The sequence below is a fragment of the Aotus nancymaae genome, unplaced genomic scaffold (assembly GCF_030222135.1).
Source record: "Aotus nancymaae isolate 86718 unplaced genomic scaffold, 86718_ANA_hifiasm-v0.15.2.pri h1tg000029l, whole genome shotgun sequence".
NCBI classification, from domain to species: domain Eukaryota; kingdom Metazoa; phylum Chordata; class Mammalia; order Primates; family Aotidae; genus Aotus; species Aotus nancymaae.
This window is the reverse complement of record NW_026988442.1, coordinates 51,060,698-51,082,992: the sequence shown is the minus strand read 5'-3', so window position 1 is coordinate 51,082,992 and position 22,295 is coordinate 51,060,698. Positions and strand designations below refer to the sequence as shown.

Below are 22,295 nucleotides of genomic sequence, written 5' to 3'. Positions count from 1 at the left end.
AAAGTGGTATGATTTGGAATATGTATCAGTATGCTTAATCCCCAAATTATTTTTATTAAACCTGGTTATCTTATCTTAAATGTTTTAATTTGTTAAATATATTTCCTCTTTGCTGAGACTATCTGCTAGATTTTCTTTCTCTCTGCTCCTTGTATCACTCATGTATATTCACAGCATCTGGAGTCTGTGTAAAGTCATCAGAAACAAAACAGAGGGCTAGATAAACAATACAGCTGGGAATCAGTTTTGGCCTAGAATATATGTATACTAATATATATTGTTATGTTATTTGTTTTTTCTGTTGGTTCTTTAAGTTTGTAAGCTTGAAATGGTCCAAAAGAAATTTTTTTTGATAATATATCCTAGAGAAATGATTGAATATTATAAAATATGCAGGATTTTCCCCCCCAGTTCTTAGGCATTTAAAAATGCTCTGTGTTGAATACCATATTTTAGTTGAGGAATTTCAGTGAGGATTTGATGGAGATTTTATTTGTAAATGTTGCTATTAGGAGAATGAGTTAAGATTGTAAAGTGGAAATTTTGTCTGGACTACCACGTTTTTTGTGCAAATTCATTTTTTAAAATGAATTTAAAATGAATTTTTAAAATTGTGAATCTCATAAACATGTTACATGAAACAAGCCAGACATGAAAAAATATATTGTTTCATTTACGTAAAATTCAAAAAGAGCAGAACTAATCTATGTTGTTGAAAGTTGAATTTTACGTTTGCAGGGTGGAATAGACTGAAAGTCAGGCTTGGGTGGCGTTTCTGAGGTGCCAATAATGTTCTGTTTCTTGAACTAGGTGATGGTTACATGAATGTGTTCCTTTTGAAGATTCCATTTGTGTTTTTTTCTGTATGTGCACTTGAATAAAATTTTTTTCTGTATGTGAACTTGAATCAAGTTTGCAATATTTACGTTGTTAAATTGTTACCAATATTCAATAAACATGATTGGGGATGGGAGGGTAATGTAATGAATTTGGAATATAATTTGTAGTAATACCATTTTCTAAAGCATACACTTAGGAAGAAGAGGAATTTAGGATATGGCAATTTTCAAGTAGAAAAAATCCTTTATTGTCATTTTAAAATTACTTAGTTGTCCTGCTATTAATTTTTAAAGTTTGATTACTTCTTTTTGTTATTTGAGGCCATGTAAGTACACTTGATAGTATTAATTTCTTCTGTGATGTTTTCAAGCTTGTAAGAATATCTTCTGTAGTTACTCTAAACCTTAAAACTAAATCAGATTGATATAATAAATCCACTTTGTATTGGTTGATTCCAAAATTATAATTGAGAAGCCCAGCTGAATTTCCTTAGTGAAAAAGGTGTATATCTCTACAACATCTGAAATAACACAAAATATCTGTGTAGGTTCTAGAACACTATCTTAATAACGTTTAATGTTTACGCTATAGTATTTCTTTTAGTATAATGAGTTCAGTTTTTAAAAGCCTTTGATGCTAATTCAGAGATCCATAATCTGCTCACAATGTCTTTCACATGCAGTTTTGATGATAACTGACAAGCTGTAAGTTAATTAGCACAGAACTTACTAATGAGTATGTTAAAATTTAATTTAAAAGTGAGGATTTTTATTTGTACACTCTGGACAAATTGAAGGAAATTCAATCATACATATGATAAGCATTTCAGGCAATTTTTCCGCATTCAGGTACTTTATCAGATAACAATAAGAAAATATAATTAACTTAATGATAGCAAAGTTTTGAAAGTATGCTAAGATTGCTTGTCTTTAAAACTGGGGATAACCCAAAACCAAAGCAGTAAAATAAGGTCTGTTAATTAGCATAGAAGACAGCTTTTTGAATTAATATGTGGTGTTAATTAACAGGAAGTCTGATGTTGTGTTGTAATTACCACCAATATTTTTGACATACTGAGTGACTGAAGGTGAATTATATAGATAGCAATTGAGTAAACACTTTTGTGCTTAGGAACATTTTTTCTTTGTTTCTGTTTTCTAGAAATATGGACAGACTTCTTAGACTTGGAGGAGGTATGCCTGGACTGGGCCAGGTTAGTATATAGTCTCTTGAGTATTTCCTTGTGTGTAAACTACAGCCTTTTTGTAGTTATCCAAAGAGAAAGAAATTACCCCCAAAAAAATCACCTAACATAACTTTACGGTAAGAATCTTACCTTATTGATGTTTGCTATCTTGCAACAGTAGACAACATGTGGAAAACATTTATTGTCTTAGTTTACTTTTCTCCTGGGAATAAGAATTTTCTGGTATTTGCTTTGTTTAAAATTTTGAGATATGTGAGATTATCAAAGTTGTCTTTTAGGGAAAAGAAATCCTCAAAATAGCTTATTTACTGAATTTGCAATGTAAACTTCAGCTGTAACACCAGAAGAAGTAAGCATGTCATCCTGTTTGCCAGATCCAGAAAACTGATCCTTAGAATGTTTGTGTGTACAGTCTTAACACTGGCAAATTTCTGCTAGTAATTATGATAGATAGATGGATTAGTAAGTGATCTCTCTCCTTTCCTTTAAATTTGGTATAAATGGTTTCTTTTATAATCTTTTTAAAAATTAAATAAGCTTTCAGTTGTTTTAATATTGTTTGTCTTGTTTCATTTGCTGTTGGGCAAATGACCTCTAGATTTCTGCCTCAGGATAGTCTATCTGCTTTCAGGTCAAGAATTCCTGCCTCTTAAGAGTTCTACACTTTTGATCTTTGCAATCGTACATTGACTTAATACTATTTAACAAAAGAAATGACTGTTTTTCTCTTCCTCAGAGTTTTATGTATACAATGTATTGTTTTATGACCAAATATTAGAAATATTTTTATAGCCCCTTTTAAAATCCCTTTAGTCTTCAGCTTTCCCACATTTTGTATTGCTATCAATGACTTCATTTTTCTTCAAAGTAATCTATGTTTACTGTAAGAAGCAGTTTTTGTTTGAGACTTCATGAAGTTCTCAGTGTTTTAGAAGCATTTTTATAAGAACTGTTTGATAAGGTCTATTATGGTTTATGACTTTTAGGATGTTGAAATCATTTTGTGATTCTGTATTACATCCTTGGATAGATTTTATTGTTTTTCATTTACTTTTGTTAGTTTTGATGATTTCTCATGTTTCTTTGTGTCAGCCTATTTCTTCATGATTCTTCATTTTTGTAACACCTGTATAACTTATTCTCTCAAGAGGCCTAATCCTCTTTGACCTTGATCCTGAACCTGTTTCCATTCTTTTGTAAACATTCTAGAGAGCTTCTGGAATTTCTCTTAATATATTCTGAAATTAGTAGTAATAATGTTCAGGCATATGAAAATGTGAGATGTGAGCAGAGGTTGTATGTAGATACTGCAAATTTACCTCCAAGTTATAGGCGAAGATGTTGCCTTAGAATTCTTAAGGGAATTTGCATCAAATTTAAATATAAAAATAACTTTCCTTAAGCATAGATACAATAAATTATCCATTTGGAAATTCATGCTGGAAAACTCCTGGACATGAAATAATGGTTTTACTGACCACAAATTGAGCTATATTATATGCCAACGGTGACTGCAAACCTTTGTATCAAGTGGAAAACTTAATGTTTTTTCAGTAACCTTATTGGTTTCTGATTATTTAATCAGCCATTGTGTCCTTAGTTTGTACTCTTTTTTGATATTAAAAACCTGTTGCTTAAGAATCATTTCATATATATATATATATATAACACATATATATTTCATCTCAATTAGATGACAAACTCAAAGAATTAATTTGTAGAACTCTTATTTTTATGATATCTCCCTTATCCTATACTAGGTGTTTAATCTTTTTCTCTAAAGTTTTATTTTATCTTGTTATAGGAATAGTTTGACAAATACTTATGATGTTACTTTTGCAACATGAAATGTTAAGTGTGTAATTTTTTTGCATAAGAATATGTTGTTTATTATTATTTTTTTTAACAAGAAGTCAAAGATCTTTGGATTGATAATAGCTATCTTTTCATTAGATAAGTCATAGCCACCAATAGTAGTAGAAAAGGATACACAAATTGGCCTTTCCCTCTGAAAATCAGTGGGAAATGTTATCTTACCATTTACTGGAAAAGGCAGAATTCCTTCCCAAATAGGAGCAGGTCACTTGCTGGTAAGTTTATAGATGACCCTCTTAAAACGTGGCGGTAGATAGGAACAGAACAGGTAAGGGCCTCACATAATTGACAGTCCCTTATGGTTATTTTATTTCCTTGATTGAAGAACAAGAACCATGGACATTTTATGAGTTAATAGACTAGCTTAAATCATTATCTATACAAATAACCTAACTTCCATGAAAGAAATGTCCATGACTATTTTTTTTAATATCAATGCTACTTTGCTGGCTTGAAGACATTTTGTTTCACTCCCAATTGACACTAACCTGGTGGTTAGTGTCAGACTCTGCAAGTTAAAGGGTCACTTCTCCGCAGGACTATCTTTACTTAAGATGCCAGCTACACTTCATGTGTCCCCAAGCCATTCACACTTTTGACCGACCTTTTGACCTGACTATAAATTTGGAGGTCCTCACCACATCCTCAGGTTTGATAATTCAGTAGAACAACTGACAGAACTCAAGAAAGTGCTGTGCTTATTATTATAGTTTTGTTATCCAGGAATACAGATTAGGAGGACCAGCGAAATGAAGACACACAGGACATGGTCTGGGAGGAGATGCAGAGCTCCTGTGCCCTCTCTTCGTGGAATTAGGGCATGTCACTCTCCCTGAACATCAATGAGTTAACCAGACGGGGAGCTCCACCCTGGTGTAGCTTTGGTGTCCAGAGTTTTTGTTGGGACTTGGCATACATGGGCTTGATGATTAAATCATTGACTGGGTGATTGGACTCAAAATTCAAAATCTCCAGCCTCCCTTCCCTCCTTAGAAATGGGCCTGACTCAAAGTCTTAGCCCTCTAATTACCATGTTGGTCTTTATGGTGATCAGCCCTCATCCTCAAGCTATCTAGGGGTGTGCACTGAGTTACTGCATTAGCATAACAAAAGAAACTCCAAGGGTTTTTGAGGCTTTGTGCCAGAAACTCAGGATAAAGACCAGATTATACAACAAAGACTTGTTTTCAGCCTTGACTTCATTATTTGTAGAAACAATTCAACATTTCATTTGAATTTTTATTGAACTATTATTTGATACTGATTTTTGTACCCTTTCCAAGAGACACGATCCCACCTTGGGTCCTAATGCCTTTAATATAACCCAGTAGTAATAAGAAGGTATTTGGGCTTTGCTCTGTGTGCTAATTGGTCATGTTATTCTATTATTATTATTATTATTATTATTATTATTACTATTTTTTGAGTCAGAGACTTGCTTTGTTGCCCAGTCTGGAGTGCAGTGGCATGATCTCGGTCACTGCAATCTTATCCTCTTGGATTCAAGCAATTCTCCTGCCTCAGCCTTGCAAGTAGCTGGGATTACAGGCATGAACTACCATGCCCAGCTAATTTTTGTATTTTTAGTAGAGATGAGGTTTCACCATGTTGGCTGGGCTGGTCTTGAACTTGTGACCTCAATTGATCTGCTCACTGCGGCTTCCCAAAGTGCTGGGATTACAGATGTGAGCCACTGCAGCTGGCCCGGTCATGTTTTTTTAATGGCGGAATTCACAGTAATAATATAGGAATATCAGTATTATAATCACAGTTGATACTGATATTTCACTTGGCCAATTAAGGTCACTTGGCCTTAATTGTTTTATTTGGCAGTTATAGTAGGGCTAGTAGGTAAAAAAGGAACTTTTAAATAATCAAAGTCCCCGTTCATTCTAGTCTCTTAATTTTCACTAAATAGGAGGTGACTTTTCTTTTTTCCAAGGCTAATCCTTCCACTTATTCTTGGATCTCATTCTCTTGCCACATTGCTTATCTCCATTGACCTCTTTCTCTGCCTACAAAGATGTTTAAGTCTCCTGTATCCAGAAAAGAAAACTCCATTAAACCTTTTCTTCCATTGATTTCTAGTATTCCTGAAATAATAGCTTACACTCCATAATCTACTTAATTACCTCTGTTCACTCTTATGAGAATGCATTCTGGCCAACTCCTGTATTACTGTACTGGACTTTTTTAAACTCCCAAGTCTATTGTCCTATTTTAGTTCTCTTTTAACTAAACTTCAGTATTCTACACTTACTATCTTAAGCCTTTCTCTTCCATTAGTTTTTATCATGCTGTCTTTCCCTATTTCTCATTATGGTATCCATTCTTACAAAACAACTAAGTTTTATTTTTTGTAATATCACATTTTAAAATGTTAATATTGGCTGGGTCTGGTGGCTCACACCTGTAATCCCAGCACTTTGGGAGACTGAGGGGGCAGATTACATGAGGCTAGGAGTTCAAGACCAGCCTGGCCAACATGGGGAATCCCTGTCTCTACTAAAAATACAAAAATCACCTAGGTGTGGTGGTACACATCTGTAATTCCAGCTACTCAGGAGGCTGAAGGAGGAGAATCATTTGAACCCAGGAGGTGGAGGTTGCAGTGTGCCGAGATCGTACCACTGCACTCCAGTCTGGGCGACAGAGTGAGACTATGTCTCAAAACAAAACAAAACAAAAACAAAAACAAAAACAAAAAACAGTTAATATTTGAATAGTGATAGGCTAAAATAATTAAATTTGTCCCCAGTCCTCTACTTCAGTATAACTTACCAGCAGTTTGAAGCATAAATAAAGATGTTAGTGCTATTAAAATTGATGAAATAATAGCTTTAAATTTCAAATGCGTTTTTGGATTTTCTTTGGTAAAGTGCTTACAAACTTGAAATTACTAAAAGGTATGAAATTATTGTAATAAAAACATACATTGCTATAATTTGGCTACTTCATTGTCTTTATAACAAACTCCACCTAGGTCTTGGCAGCTAAACAACTTCCAAAAGCAGTGGGAACAGAGCCCAAGGGATGAGAATAACCGAAGCATAGTGTGCCGTTTTTAAAAATTTTGGTTTCTCTCTGGGTTCATTTTAGCTTTGGAATAGTCAATATTAGCTTGAAAGTAGATGGAACTTAAGTATAATGTCAGTGGCATTTAGTAACTTGTCTTCAGTTTTAATATGTTATGTCAATATTTTGAGTTTCTGTGAATCATGTTTTCTTTTTTTTTGGCTCTGTCACCCAGGCTGGAGTGCAGTGGCATAATCTCTGCTCACTGCAACCTCTGCCTCCTGGGTTCAAGCAATTCTTCTGCCTCAGCCTCCTGAGTAGCTGGGATTATAGGTATGCACCACCACGCCTAGCTAATTTTTGTATTTTTAGTAGAGGCAGGGTTTCACCATGTTGGTCAGGCTGGTCTTGAACTTCTGATCTCGTGATCTGCCCGTCTTGGCCTCCCAAAGTGCTAGGATTGCAGGTGTGAGCCACCATGCCCAGTCCAGGTTTTTTTTTTTTTTTTTTAAATTTATTAATTATACTTTAAGTTCTGGGGTACACATGCAGAACATGCAGGTTTGTTACATAGGTATACATGTGTCATGGTGGCTTGCTGCATCCATCACCCCGTCATCTACATTAGGTATTTCTCCTAATGCTATCCCTCCCCAATCCCCACACCCCCTGCTATCTCTCTCCTAGCCCCCCACCCCTGACAGGCCCCGGTATGTGATGTTCTCCTCCCTGTGTCCATGTGTTCTCATTGTTCAACACCCACTTATGGGTGAGAGCATGTGGTGTTTGGTTTTCTGTTCTTGTGTCAGTTTGCTGAGAATAATGGTTTCCAGCTTCATCCATGTCCCTGTGAAGGGCATGAACTCATCTTTTTTATGGCTGCATAGTATTCCATGGTGTGTACGTGCCACATTTTCTTTATCCAGTGTACCATTCATAGGCATTTGGGTTGGTTCCAAGTCTTTGCTATTGTGAACAGTGCCGCAATAAACATATGTGTTTTTGCGGTGTCTTTATAGTAGAATGATTTATAATCCTTTGGGTATATACCCAGTAATGGGATTGCTGGGTCAAATGGTATTTCTATTTCCAGATCCTTAAGGAGTCACCACACTTTACTGTTGAACTAATTTACACTCCCATCAACAGTGTAAAAGTGTTCCTATTTCTCCACATCCTCTTCAGCATCTGTTGTCTCCTGATTTTTTAATGATTGCCATTCTAACTGATGTGAGATGGTATCACAAATTCCAAGATGAACAAGAATATTAATAGCTAATCCAGAGCCTTATAATAGACCCATAAACAATTATGTTTTAAGTGCCTAGTACACATTAACTACTTTGAATCAGTGAAAGCTAATGCTCATTGTAAACAACGTGATTGTAAGTACAGTGGAGGTAGGGTGAAATGAGACTAACTTGGGAAAAGTGAGACTAAATCGAGGAGTTGATATTTGAGCTGAGTTTTGAAGTATGTGTCAAGGCATATTCAAAAGGCTAAAGAATAGATATATGAGAAAATACTGGGAAAAGAAACTGGTAAAGGAATCTGAAGTTGGTTATGAAAGGTGTTGAATGCCATACTTAGTGATTTTTACTTTTTTCCCCTAGGTGTTGTTATAGTTTCATGATTTTCTTTCTTTCTTTCTTTCCTTCTTTTTTTCTTTCTTTCTTTCTTTCTTTCTTTCTTTCTTTCTCTTTCTTTCTCTTTCTTTCTTTCTTTTTCTTTCTTCAGATACGAAGATTTTTTTTCTTTCCAATAGACTTGTGAAGTAATTCGATCTGTGTCTTTGAAAAGTAATTCTAGTGGTAGTTTGGAGAATAGGTAAAGGGGAAGAGATTAAAGGCAAAGTCATCAATTATATGAATATATGTGTCTTTCAACCTTCCAGGAATATAGTAGGATTATATTTTTCTGTCATCTTGGTAGTTAGCCTTATCATGATTTTGCTTTGACCAATAGAATGTGATTGGTTTATAGGTCACTTTTAGGTGGAAGCTTTAAGAATTAGCGTGTGATTTGTCTGCTCTGATAATAAACAACATGATTTATCGTGATGGAGCCTCTTTTAGCCAGATCCCTTAGTGAGAATGACATACAACCTGTAAGTTTTAAAGCAGAGTTAGAAATCATGTGATTTTTGTGTGAAATACCCTGATTTTTTTTTTTTTTTTTTGGTCTCCTGTTTTGTTTGTTTGTTTGTTTAAAGTACACTGTGTAGGGCAAACTAAGCATGTAGGCAGCAGGCTATATAATGCCTGTAAGTTGTCGCTTTGTATCTCTGGTACAGACCTCATTAATTTTAGGATGCAAAAAGAAGGGAAAATACTGCTGGTGAGTGATCCCAGAAGGCTTCCTGAATGTGATGAGATATAGTGTACATTTTGAAGAATTATTTCAGGTGGCTAGATTAAAAAAAAAAATTCGTGAATTGAGTAGGATGTGTTTTGTTATAACTCCCAAATCCTCACAGTGTATGAATTTTTTTGTATATTCACTAATAACTGTTTTTCTGGTTTCTTATTGTGGTTGTTGGAACAGAAATGTTGTTTCAATTGTTTGTCTTAGGGTTTGGTCTAATGTTTGGTAGAGAGGATTAATTTAACATAGCAATGGAAAAAATGACTGGAATAAATGAAAAAATAATACTATTTTCATGGATGAGGAGTCTTTATATTACCACACATCAATTCTTTCCAACTAATCATAAATTCAATGCAGTTTCAGTAAAAAATCAACCAGAATTTTCATGGAAATAGGCAAACTTACTCTAGAATTTGTATAGAAAAAATACTTCAAGAATAGCAAAGAAATTTCTAAAAAGGAAAAAGAAATTTGCTATACCAGAATTCAAAATATATTTTAATGCTATATGATTGAAGTAGTAATATATTGTTACAGAAATAATCAGGTAGACCAGTATAATAAAAAAAAAAACCAGAAATACATCCATCAATATGGGAACTTGGTTTGTAATATAAGTGACATTAAAATAGTAGAGGAGAGGCCTGTTCATTAGATGATGCTGAAGCAAGTGGTTTCTAGTAAGGAAAAAACTAAAATTAGATTCCTGCCTTATTCTATATACAAAAATTTGTACCAAATGGATGGAATATCTAAATATGAAATCAAATTTTATAATTTTTTTTTTTAAGACAAAGTCTTGTTCCATCACCCAGGCTGGAGTGCAGTGGCGTGATCTTGGATCACTGCACCCTCTGCCTCCTGGATTCAAAAGATTCTCCTGCCTCAGCCTCCTGAGTATCTGGGATTACAGGTGCCCACCACCACACCTGGCTAATTTTTGTATTTTTAGTAGAGACGGGGTTTCATCATGTTAGCAAGGCTTGTCTTGAACTCCTGACCTCAATTGATCCGCCCACCTTGGCCTACCAGAGTGCTGGGATTATAGGCAGGAGCCACCATGCCCAGCCCAAACTTTATAATTTTTGAAGATATACCCATTTGGATGGCTATTATTCAAATTAAAAAAAAGTATTGGTGAGGATTGGAGAAATTAGAACTCTTGTATATTGATGGTAGAAATGTAAAATGGTACAGATAATATGGAAAACAGTAATTTTCCTTAAAAGATTAAACATAGGATTACCATATAATCCAGCAATTCTACTTCTGAGTATGTGCCCAAAAGAATTAAAGGCAAAGACTCCAACAGATGTTTGTACACCAATATTCTTAGCAGTGTTATTCATAATAGCCAAGGGGTGGAAACAACCCAAATGTCCATCAACAAATGAATGTATAAATAAAATGCAAATACACTCATTCCTCAGTATCCTCGGGGGATTGATTCTAAGACCGCTGTTCATACCAGAATCTGTGACTGTTCAAGTCCCTTAGATAAAATGGCATAGTAGTTGCATATAACCTAGACACAGTGTCTCGCATACTTTAAATCATCTATAAATTACTTATAATGCTTAATACAATGTAAGTGCTATGTAAATACTTCTATTTAAAAAGTTATTCTTATTTTTTATTGTTGTATTATTTTTTATTTTTTTATTTTTTTGAGACGGAGTCCTACTCTGTCGCCCAGGCTGGAGTGCAGTGGTGCAGTCTTGGTACCCTACAACCTCCAACTCCTGAGTTTAAGTGATTCTCTTGCCTCAGCCTCCCGAGCAGCTGGGATTATAGGCAGCTATTACCACGCCCATCACCATGCCTGACTAATTTCTTTGTATTTTTAGTAGAGATGGTGTTTCACCAAGTTTACCAGGCTGATTTCAAACTCTTTACCTCAGGTGATCTGCCCGCCTTGGCCTCCCAAAGTTCTGGGATAACAGGCATGAGCCACCATAATAGGTGTGAGCCACCAACAATACAGCCTGGCTGTATTGTTATTTTTTATTGTTCTTTCTCTGCAATATTTTCTATCTATGGTTTATTGAATATGTGGATGAGGAACCTGTTGATATGGAGGACTGATCGTATATACAATGGAATATTCTTAAACTTTAAAGGAATGAGATTCTGACATATACTACAACACGAGTGAACCTAAAAGATATTTTGCTAAATGAAATAAGCCAGACACAAAAGGACAAATGTTATATGATTCCACTTATATGAAGTACCTAGAGTATCAGATTCATAGTGATAGAAAGTAGAATGGTAGTTGCCAGAAACTGGGAAGAGGAGAGAATAGGGAGTTATTGTTCAATAGGTACAGAGTTTCAGTTTGGGATGATGAAAAATGTTCCGGAGCTGGTGTTGGAGATGGTGAAGTTGGTTGTGCGACATTGTTAATGTAAAATGTCACTGAATTGTTCACTTAAAAACAGTTAAAGTAGCAAATTTTATATTTTTACTACAAAAAAAAGACATTTAAAAGTTCAGTTATAATACCTTTAAAATGAGGTTAATAATACCTACCCAGATGGTTCTTTATGAAGATTAAATAAACTCACATGTGAACTAGTCAGGTGCAGAGCAGATAACCTTCCCCCAGACACCACCCCCATTTTTTGGGAGGGCAGAAATTTTTATGTCTTCATGACCTCAAAATAGAAAAGCACAACTTAAAAGATTCTTAATTTGATTACCTCAAGACAATATTACTAATTCTTGTCCCCAAAAGACAACAGAAACAAACTGATAAGACAAGCAAAGATGGAAAGAAGTTACTGGCAACACATTAATCTGCAACACTATGTAGTTCATTCAGCAGAACCGTAGATGAAGAAGACAAAAAATGATGACTTCATTCAAAAAAAGAATGTGAAATAAGAATGGCCAAATAAAATTATGAAAAGATTCAGTGTTGCTGCAGGGAAATGAAAACTAAAATAATGATTAGATTGTTTTTTAAAAAAAAAAACCTGTTGAATTAAGTATTAATGAAAATTTAGGGAAGCAAGAATTCTCATGTAAGCTGTGTTTGTGTGTGTGTGTATGTGGGATGGTTAGAGATTGTAGCTCAGTGCTTAGGTCATTATTGGCAAATAACAAACAATAAATATATGTTAAATTGACACATCATATGTGGTAAATGGTTAAAGTCACTTTGGAGAGCAACTTGACAATATCTAGTAAAGTTGAAAATGACCAAACTTCTGTCACTGAACAATTCCATTTACTCACTTTAGAGTAACTTTTATACATCTAAATCAGGAGACATGTTTAAGAATATTGTTACAGCATTGTTTGGAATGTTAAAAATTGCAAAATATTTAAATGTGTAAATGTGTTATGATGAAATTCATGCAGCAGCTAAAATGGATGAACTAGGTTCTAGATATCAATATGCATAATAGACCTTGTAGACATAGTAAGAGAAAAATTCAGGTGTAAAAAGATACATACATCATAGAAACATGTAAATTTAAAAAACATAAAGTAACACCTTTTTTTAGGGTTACATAACTCCTAAGTAAAAATATTACAAGTTGTTCTACAGAAGCACTGTTTAGTACAACTTTCTGCAGTGATGGAAGTGTCCATATCTGTACCGTTCAGTACAGTGGCCACTAGCCACATGTTTGTTAAGTACCAGAAATGTGACTGGAGCAGCTGAAGAACTGAATTCTAAATGTTATATTACTTAACTTTATAGAGTCACATGTACCTGTTGAGCCCATTGATATATCTTATATAACTGAAGAACTGAACTTTTAATTTTATTTAAATTTAAATAGTCATATCTATCTAGTGGTTACTATATTGTACAGTGCAGTTCTAAATAATTCACAACAAATTCATGAAAAGGGAGGGAGGCAAAAGGAACTTCAACTTTATACATAATGTTCTGTCTTTAGTACACAAACATAAAACCAAAGCAAAATAACAAGTCATAGAATAACACTAAATAACATTAGATAACATTAAATAACATTTTTCTTTAGTACTTTTTAAGAGCCACCAAATAAAGTCAGAAATTCATTTGAATTTATTTTATAGTACTTTTTTATGACTTACCTAGTTATTCCACTTTCTCTCCCAGTCTTTAATTTGAAGATGATAATACTAGAGAGGTTACCACAGTATAGATCTTGCAGGGCCCTATAGAAAATTCTCTTCTGAGTGAGTTGAGAAGCCCTTAGGGATTGCTGAGCAAAGGAGTTATGCTTATCAGACTTACATTTTTAAAGAACTTGGATACTCTGAAGATAAAGCTACTACAATAATGTTTTAAAATAAATTACAAGATTGTTATGTTTTATTTTTATTCTGTATCGGCTAGAGCAATCCTGCTGTGTAATGAACCATCATAGCTTAATGTGTATAATTAATCTTTATTTATATCTGTCACGTTTGAAATACAAGCTTTAATTTTGCTCTAAGCACTGGCATAGTGGTATGCAAATGAGCAGGCCTTTACAAAATGCTTTTTTGTAGATTTTCTTTATATTCCTTGAGTTCTTTAGCTTAACTATATTCACAGTATTTATATGCTCATGAATGTTCTGGTTACCTTTTTCTTTCTTTGACTCTGAGTATCTGATGTAATCCTTTGTACATTTATGAAAAGCCTTTCTAAACATTGGTAGATTAATTTGGGCATTTTCCCTTCTATTAAGAAGTAGAGAAGGGTCAAGAAATTTTAATTGTTTTATTTCTTAGCTTAATGACAAATAATAATGATTTTGCTTTAGAAACAAAGCAAAAATACAAGATGCCTTTAATGTTTTTCTTATTTGCTGCTCTTGTGAAACTATAATTTTATTTGATATAGTTCCTAATTATTCTATTCATATATTCCGATGTTTATATGATAGAAAATTAAGAAAGGGGTCAGGTAAAAAACAAGCCAAGTAGAGCATATTCTTTCTAGTTGTCATTGTAGTGTAATTATTCTGAATGCATATTAAACTCTGTGAAAAACAGGGTGCTTCTAAGAAGTCTCAGATCTAGTCTTGAGGGTTCTCAGTCAAGTAAAAGGGACATAAATTTTCTGTAGGTACGTTATAGTTTACCTGTGTCAGTTTGTTTGAATATTTTAGTTGTGACTAGTCTTTTGAGAGGAAAGGTCTTTGACATTTGTGAATGCTAAATTTCTATTTTGATATGCAATTGTGATAAACAATTTTGTTCAAGTTCTTTAGAATGGAAGGGGATTGGTGATAAATTTTCAGTTACAGTGAAACTATCCTTCAAAATTAATTACATTCTGATGAAATAAGAGAAAAAATCAAAATTGTGAAAAATAAATGTTTAAAGTTTTAAATATAAAGTCAAAGTTATGATGGATCTATGACATCTGATACCATTTTTGGTAGAAAGAGTATATGGGAAGGAAGACAAAAGGAGATATCTCTGTCTAGTATAGGAAACTAAGACATTGGAAAAGTTACACTGCTGATTTGGCACATTGATCTTTGGATTTTCTATCTCAAACTTGCATAACTTAACTTGTAATTTTTTAGTTCGTGTTATCATTTGGGAAGTTCTCCAATTATCAGATTCATTTAAAACCCAGGCAGGTGGGACTGATTCTCTTACAACACAGACTCAAAGTGGTTCTTTGTGGGATGTTTTCTGGGTTGAGTGTCCTGAAAGTGTGTCACCAGAGCAGGGCAGTCGTCTCCACTGGGCAGCCTCTCAATGCTGCTTTTTAAACTGTTGCCAGTGATTGCACAGGCTTTTCCCTTCAGAAGACTGAATGCCTGTGAAGGGCATAATGGCTTAAGGACGCTAGAGTAAATAATAATAATAAAAATTATGATAGTTGTACTTTTCTCTTACTCATTGTACATTTCCCCCTCTTTTTACTCAGTTACATTCTTAACTGCCTGTGGTAATTCTCTGTTCCCTAGTGTTCTAAACACCAGAGCCTGAGTTATTGGAAGGAAAATGCTTACCAAAAGTGGACAGTAGAATGACAAAACCTAGTTTTTGAAAAGTGCACTGTTCTGTTTTATAGAAAAGGAAAACTCACTTCATAGGAAACAATGTATTTCACTACCTAGTAGAATACATTTTTGTTGTCATTATATAGCTATATCACTATAGGGAGATGATTTTGATTTTGCTTTAGTTTGCACCTGGTTTCATGGTTTCTGGGTTATTTCTCTCTCATTTGTGATTTCTGGTTACTGTATACATTTCCTGATTTTAACTATAAAGACTAAATGATGTCTTTGGATATTTTATAGCTCAGCCATTCTATGAGGCTTTTGCCTTGGGAGCTTTCAACTTGAAAGGGTATGAAAATTGTAGTAATATAGGGAGACAGCCCCATTCTGTGAATAGAGAATGTCATTGTAACATCTAGAACAAATGTATGGATCTATAAAGAGAACCCACATATTTTGAAAAGTGTATTAAAATTTTCCCCTAGTATTTTAAAAAGTGGGATGGGAGAGCAGAGGAGAGCAAAATGGACTGATGCTGAGTACCTTCTTTATTCTGATATGAGGTGTTTATGCACTTGATCTTTTAATCCTCACAATAGTCCTACATGGGTAGGGATAATTATTTCCATATTATAGGGTCAAGTCACAGAACTAACAAGAAGTTGAGCTAGAGTTGGAACACAAATTTTACTGGTGTCACAGACCTGTTTACATCAGCATTTCTTCAGGTAGATCAAATCAATAGTGTCATGGCTACTTGTTTCATAAATTAATAAAATTTAAATAGTCTTATAATTTTTATTGTAATCAAAGGTAAGCTGCTTGCTTTTTAAAATTTTTGGGAAATTAAAATATTTAGGAGGGTTTTTATTTATCCTGACATGTAATACTTGGCCCATATTTTAAGAATATTTAAGGAATTAGTGAATATTTCATCTTATTCCCTATGATAATGTGTGTCTTGACACATTGGTAAAGGTAGAGGTTACAAATAGTACAACTTTTAAAAGGTTTACAGTACTTACTTTTTTAGGTTCTTAAAACATTTTTCTTACTGTTCAGAAGCTGATTAGCACTTCTGATTGCCAAAATACATTGTTTTACTTAAAAAAATTATTTTGGGAAAAAGGCTTCTCTTGTTAAGCTAATTTCAATGACCAGTCTTCTTGTACCTTGACTTGTAATAATGAAAAAAGAGGTACAGAGAGCTGTTTTATTTGAATAATAGACTTGCCAATTAGCCATCAAGTGCTTCCATCTGTGAAATTGTTGATCAGATGGGTTAGCTGGGATGTTTCCAGACTAGGGCATCATAAATGGCACTTAAAAACTGTCACTTTGATGATGAGGTTTCAAGTATTACACTGCTTGATGCTGTGGAACCTTTTTCTCCTTTTGCAAGTACCATGTTTTTTTAGAACATACTGATCTCATTTATGAATTCTGTGGCATCAAGAGAATTTGGGAGACCTGCCACTGATGTAAAGTTCTGCCTAATCTGCTGCTCTGGCCTGTGCTGGGATTACACGAGAGTGCTAACAGCTTCTTTCATAGCCTTCACAGTAGTGTTGGTTGGGCATCTGACTGTCACAGGCAGGCGATGCTCATTGCTTGTGGGCCATGGAGCTGGCACACTTTGGCAAGTTTCTTTGCACTTTCTGATTAATATAAACTCATTTTCAAATCTCTCACTCCCGTAAATAAATGTATAGTAGCCTAAGGCCACATAAGTGTTGAGATTTTTACATGTACCCCTTGTGTGAAATGACTTTAGCATCTGTCTTGCATATTTTTGAAGGATTTAAATTGCTTATTGGTAATTATTACATTTTAAAATGTGCTTAGTAATAGCATAGAAATATAAATTTCTGGAAATAATTGTTGTCTTTCCTCACTGTTCCATATCTTCATTGCTCATCCTTATATTTTATAGGAAGTTTATTTTTTTTAGTAAGTTGATTTCCTCAAATGCCTGTGCATATGATTAGATGTTAGAGTCTCTGTGTGACATTTTTCCTTGGTAGGACTGTACTATGCTTTTCTTTTCCTGTAAATCCAAATTCCTTAAATTTGGCCAGGCTTCTGGGTTACCAGTCTGTGTGGGGTCAAATTCATGGCCCATGTCACTTTTTGGACAACACCATGGCCTTCTGCCTGTCTTGCACAGGTCTTTGTTTTTTGTTTTTTGTTAATTTTTATTGCATTTTAGGTTTTGGGGTACATGTAAAAAACATGCAAGGTTGTTGCATAGGTGCATACGTGGCAGTGTGATTTGCTGCCTTCCTCCCCTTCACCTATATGTGGCATTTCTCCCCATGCTATCTCTCCCCAATTCCCCACCCCCCGCTGTCCCCCGCCACTCCCCCGCAACAGATCCCAGTGTATAGTGCTCCCCTCCCTGTGTCCATGTGTTCCCATTGTTCAACACCCATCTATGAGCGAGAACATGAGATGTTTGATTTTGTGTTCTTGTGTCAGTTTGCTGAGAATGATGGTTTCCAGGTTCATCCATGTCCCTACAAAGGACGCGAACTCATCGTTTTTGATGGCTGCATAATATTCCATGGTGTATATGTGCCACATTTTTCCTGTCCAGTCTATCATTGATGGGCATTTGGGTTGGTTCCAGGTCTTTGCTATTGTAAACTGTGCTGCAATGAACATTCGTGTTGCACAGGTCTTTGACCTACCAACTCACTACAAAAGGCAGTTTGTGTTGGGCAGTGGTAAAAACCCAGGGCTCTGGAGTTAGGCTAGATCTAGACACTGGCTGAGATCCATGGAAGAGGAAGAGAGAAGGAGAATGCAGTGTGAATGTGCAAGAAAATAGATAGTTTGAGATCTTGTTCCTATTCTTCTTCCAGAGCAGGTCATAATTTAGCATCATTCCCAGACCCTTCAATCTCCTCAAGTGGATAAGCTCCCAATGAGAGAAAAGTATCAATTAAAAAAAATTATGTAATTTTGCCTGGGACAGGGGCTAATGCCTGTAATTCTACCACTTTGGGAGGCTGAGGCAGGCAGATCACTGGGTCAGGAGTTCGAGACCAGCCTGGCCAGCATGGTGAAATCCTGTCTCTACTAAAAATACAAAAATTAGCTGGGTGTGGTGGCATGTGCCTGTAATCCCCACTACTGGGGAGGCTGAGGCAGGAGAATCACTTGTACCCGGGAGGTGGAGATTGCAGTGAGCCGAGATCATGCCACTGCACTCCATCCTGGGACAGAGCGAGACTCCTTCAAGAAAAGAAAAAGAAAAAAGTCCAGGCACAGTGGCTCACGCCTGTAATCCCAGCACTTTGGGATACCGAGGTGGGCGGATCACCTGAGGTTGGAAGTTCAAGACCAGCCTGACCAACATGGAGAAACCCCGTCTCTACTAAATATACAAAAATACAAAATGTGGTGGCACATGCCTGTAATCCCAGCTACTTAGGAGACTGAGGCAGGAGAATCGTTTAAACCTAGGAGTCGGAGGTTGCGGTGAGCCGAGATTGTGCCATTGCACTCCAGCCTGGGCAACGAGCAAAACTCTGTTTCAATTAAAAAAAAAAATCATGTAATTTTTTTTTGGACTGCCTGGCCACAGTGTTTTTTTTGGTCTCAAAGATTTGTGTGTTGTTCTCTCTCCAAAGGAAAAATGTCCAGTAGTTAATAGATAAACTTGATTAATCAATAGTTTCCCTTTACAGGTGAGGAAATTGAGGCATATAGAAGTTAAGTAACTTCTTCAGTATATTAAGACATTAAAAAAAGTGTCTTCAGAGCAGAACTGGCAGACTATTGCTTTTAAGCGCTCCTCAGTAGAGCATTAAGGGAAATAGAAGAAAATGAAAATGAAAACAGATATGACCATGTTGATGGAAGAACAGAACTTTCTCTTCTTGAACACTACCACTTTTTCATACTTTTAAAGTATTTTTTTTCTGATGTGTTTTCTTTTTTTTTGAAAATAGAGGCAGGGTCACACTATGTTGCCCAGGCTGGTCTTGAACTCCTGAGCTCAAGTGATTCTCCTGCCTCAGCCTCCCAAAGTGCTTGGATTATACAGGCATGAGCTACCACTCCTGCCGTCTGATGTGTGTTTTTCTATTTCTGTTCCCTTAATTCTTCAGAAATAGGCACTATGTCATCTTTTGTGTGGTATCTTAAATAGCAATGTGAAAAATGAATGCTTAATGAAATTAGGGTAGTGGTCAGCAGTATTTCTAGGAAGTCTTAGAGATGACTTCTATCCCTTAACCTCTATCATGCCTCAAAACTGAGCTTTTTATGCTTCTAATTAACAGAATTCAGGGAGGTTTTTTGAGAAACAAACAAAGTATTTTTAAATAGGTAAATAGTTATTTTTAAACAGGTACCAGTGTATGACATGTTACTTCATAATTCAGAAGTTACAAATGGGCATATGTTGAATACTAAGTTTACCTGTTGTCTCTGTTCCCTTTCCTAGAGACAACCTCTATTACCAGTTTCTTTATGTCCTTCCAAAGATAATTCTATGTTAGTATTGTCCAGTGGAACTTTCTGTGAGGTGGAAATATATTGTACTTAGCTGCCCAAGATGGCAGCAGTTAGCCATATGGTGCTACAGAGTCCTTGAAATGTAGCTGGTATGACTGAAGAACTAAATGTTTAAATTCTATTTAATTTAAAATAAATTACATAGCTGCATGTGGCCAGTGACCACTATATTGGACAGTGCAGTGTATGTAAAACTAGATCCTGGAGATTATCCCATCCCATATCCATAGATATAAAACTGCTTTGTTTTTTCTTAAAGGATGGCTTGCTTTCCCATTTTTTAGCTAAACCGTGATTTACTTAACTAGTGCTCTCCTGATACACACTTAGGTTGTTATCTTTTGATTTACAAACCATGTTGTAGTAAATATCTTTTTGAAAACGTTATTTCACATGCATATTCCCAGAGAAGAAATTTCTAGAAGTGGAATTACTGTGTTTAATCAGTGTAGTTACCCTGATATGGTAGAAAGAATACAGGATTTGGCTTTGAATTTAGCCTTTACTCCTTAGTCACCTTTTAGACATTGATTAACTTCTTTCAACTTCAACTTCCCCATTTATAATATAGGCACAATAGAATCCACTTTGCCAGGGTTATATTATTATTAGAAATAATATATATAATGGCCTTCTTAAATGGTATTAGGAGCTTAAATTAGGAATGGTAGATAATGAAAGCCCTACTATTACTTGTTTTACTAATAAGAAGATCATTATAAGCCTAGAGACCTATGTTTAATGCTGAATTGTGGCAGAACTGTCAGAATAGCTTTGCTTAGCCCATTTTAGGTTTTTAAATATGGTTCCCACTTTTATTCATTTAACTTACCTGAATTAAATATATATATCCATCTATAAATACTTTTCATGTGCTAATTTAGAACTTTTGTATATCAGCTGGCAAAACTGTGGTGCCTTGCCTGACAGCTGATAGTTAAATGAAAGCAGAATAACCATCCTAATAAAACACTGCTTGTATTTGAATATTTTATGGCATATTGGTCAAAAACAGGGAAATGAAGAATCTGATACTATTTATAAACAGCTATAGGTTCTAAAACTGTATAGATTATGGAAACATATTATGAGTTTGGATATCATTTTTTTTTTTTTTTTTTTTTTTTTTTTTTTTTTTTTTTTTTTTTTTTTTTTTTTTTTTTTTTTTTTTTTTTTTTTTTTGAGACGGAGTTTCGCTCGTTACCCATGCTGGAGTGCAATGGCGCGATCTCGGCTCACTGCAACCTCCGCCTCCTGGGTTCAGGCAATTCTCCTGCCTCAGCCTCCTGAGTAGCTGGGATTACAGGCACGCGCCACCATGCCCAGCTAGTTTTTTGTATTAGTAGAGACGGGGTTTCACCATGTTGACCAGGATGGTCTCGATCTCTTGACCTCGTGATCCACCCGCCTCGGCCTCCCAAAGTCATTTTTTACTTTAGTATTTTCAGTGATGTTACTTATTTGAAACAAAACCCTTAGAATTACAATGAAGAAGTAAACTTTGCAACTTGATTTGTTGACCATAGTTATTTGTCATTTATTTATTTATTATTTATTTTTGAGACGGAGTCTCACTCTGTTGCCCAGACTGTAGTACATTGGCGTGATCTTGACTCACTGCAACCTCAGCCTCCCAGATTCAAGTGATTCTGCCTCAGCCCTCTGAGTAGCTGGGACTACAGGCGTGTGCCACCACCCCCGGCTAATTTTTATATTTTTAGTAGAGATGAGGTTTCACCATGTTGGCCAGGCTGGTCTCAAATTCCTGGGCTGAGGTGATCCACTGCCTCAGCCTCCCAAAGTGCTGGGATTACAGGCATGAGCCACCATGCTCTGCCTATTTGTTATTTTTATATTCTTAATACACTGGCAACTATTAATAAGCTCATCTTAAGTTTCGCTTGACTTCATTTTTCATAAACATTAAGGAAGACCTTTTTTCAAGAATTTACACTTCATATGAATGGTTTACTTTAGAAGTAACTTATTCAAAGTCATTTAATGAAAAATTAATCTTTTAAAAACCATTAAATGGCTGGATATGGTGGCTCACGCCTATAATCCCTGCACTTTGGGAGGGTGAGGCAGGCGAATCACAAGGTCAGGAGTTCGAGACCAGCCTGGCCAACACAGTGAAACCCTATCTCTACTAAAAATACAAATATTAGCTGGGTGTGGTGGCATGCGCCTGTAGTCGCAGCTACTCGGGAGGCTGAGGCAGGAGAATCACTTGAACCCAGGAGGTGGAGGTTGCAGTGAGTCAAGATCACGCCATTGCACTCCAGCCTGGGTGACAGAGTGAAACTCTATCTCAAAACAAAAACAAAAACACCAAAAAAAAAACCAAACCATTAACCGAGATTTTTAGAAGTATACTGATCAAGAATCAGTTTCAGAAATGCTCTACATCTGTATGAGCAAGAGGGAAATGTACTTTGCTTTTTTTTTTTTTTTAATCTGAGTACCTAAAAGGCACGTTTGTGAGTGAAACTCAAGGGGGAAAACAGTGTTAAATT

General features: G+C 35.4%; 1 protein-coding gene across 1 annotated transcript in view; it reads left to right on the top strand.

The window, feature by feature from the left end:
• The window catches only part of PSMD14 (proteasome 26S subunit, non-ATPase 14), a 111,693-nt gene that overhangs the window by 5,436 nt on the left and 83,962 nt on the right, over positions 1 to 22,295 (top strand). Inside the window, exon 3 of the mRNA XM_012440539.2 lies at positions 2,002 to 2,053. Within this exon, the coding sequence (XP_012295962.1) occupies positions 2,006 to 2,053 (48 nt within the window). The 5' untranslated portion in view covers positions 2,002 to 2,005. The remainder of the gene's footprint in view (positions 1 to 2,001; positions 2,054 to 22,295) is intronic.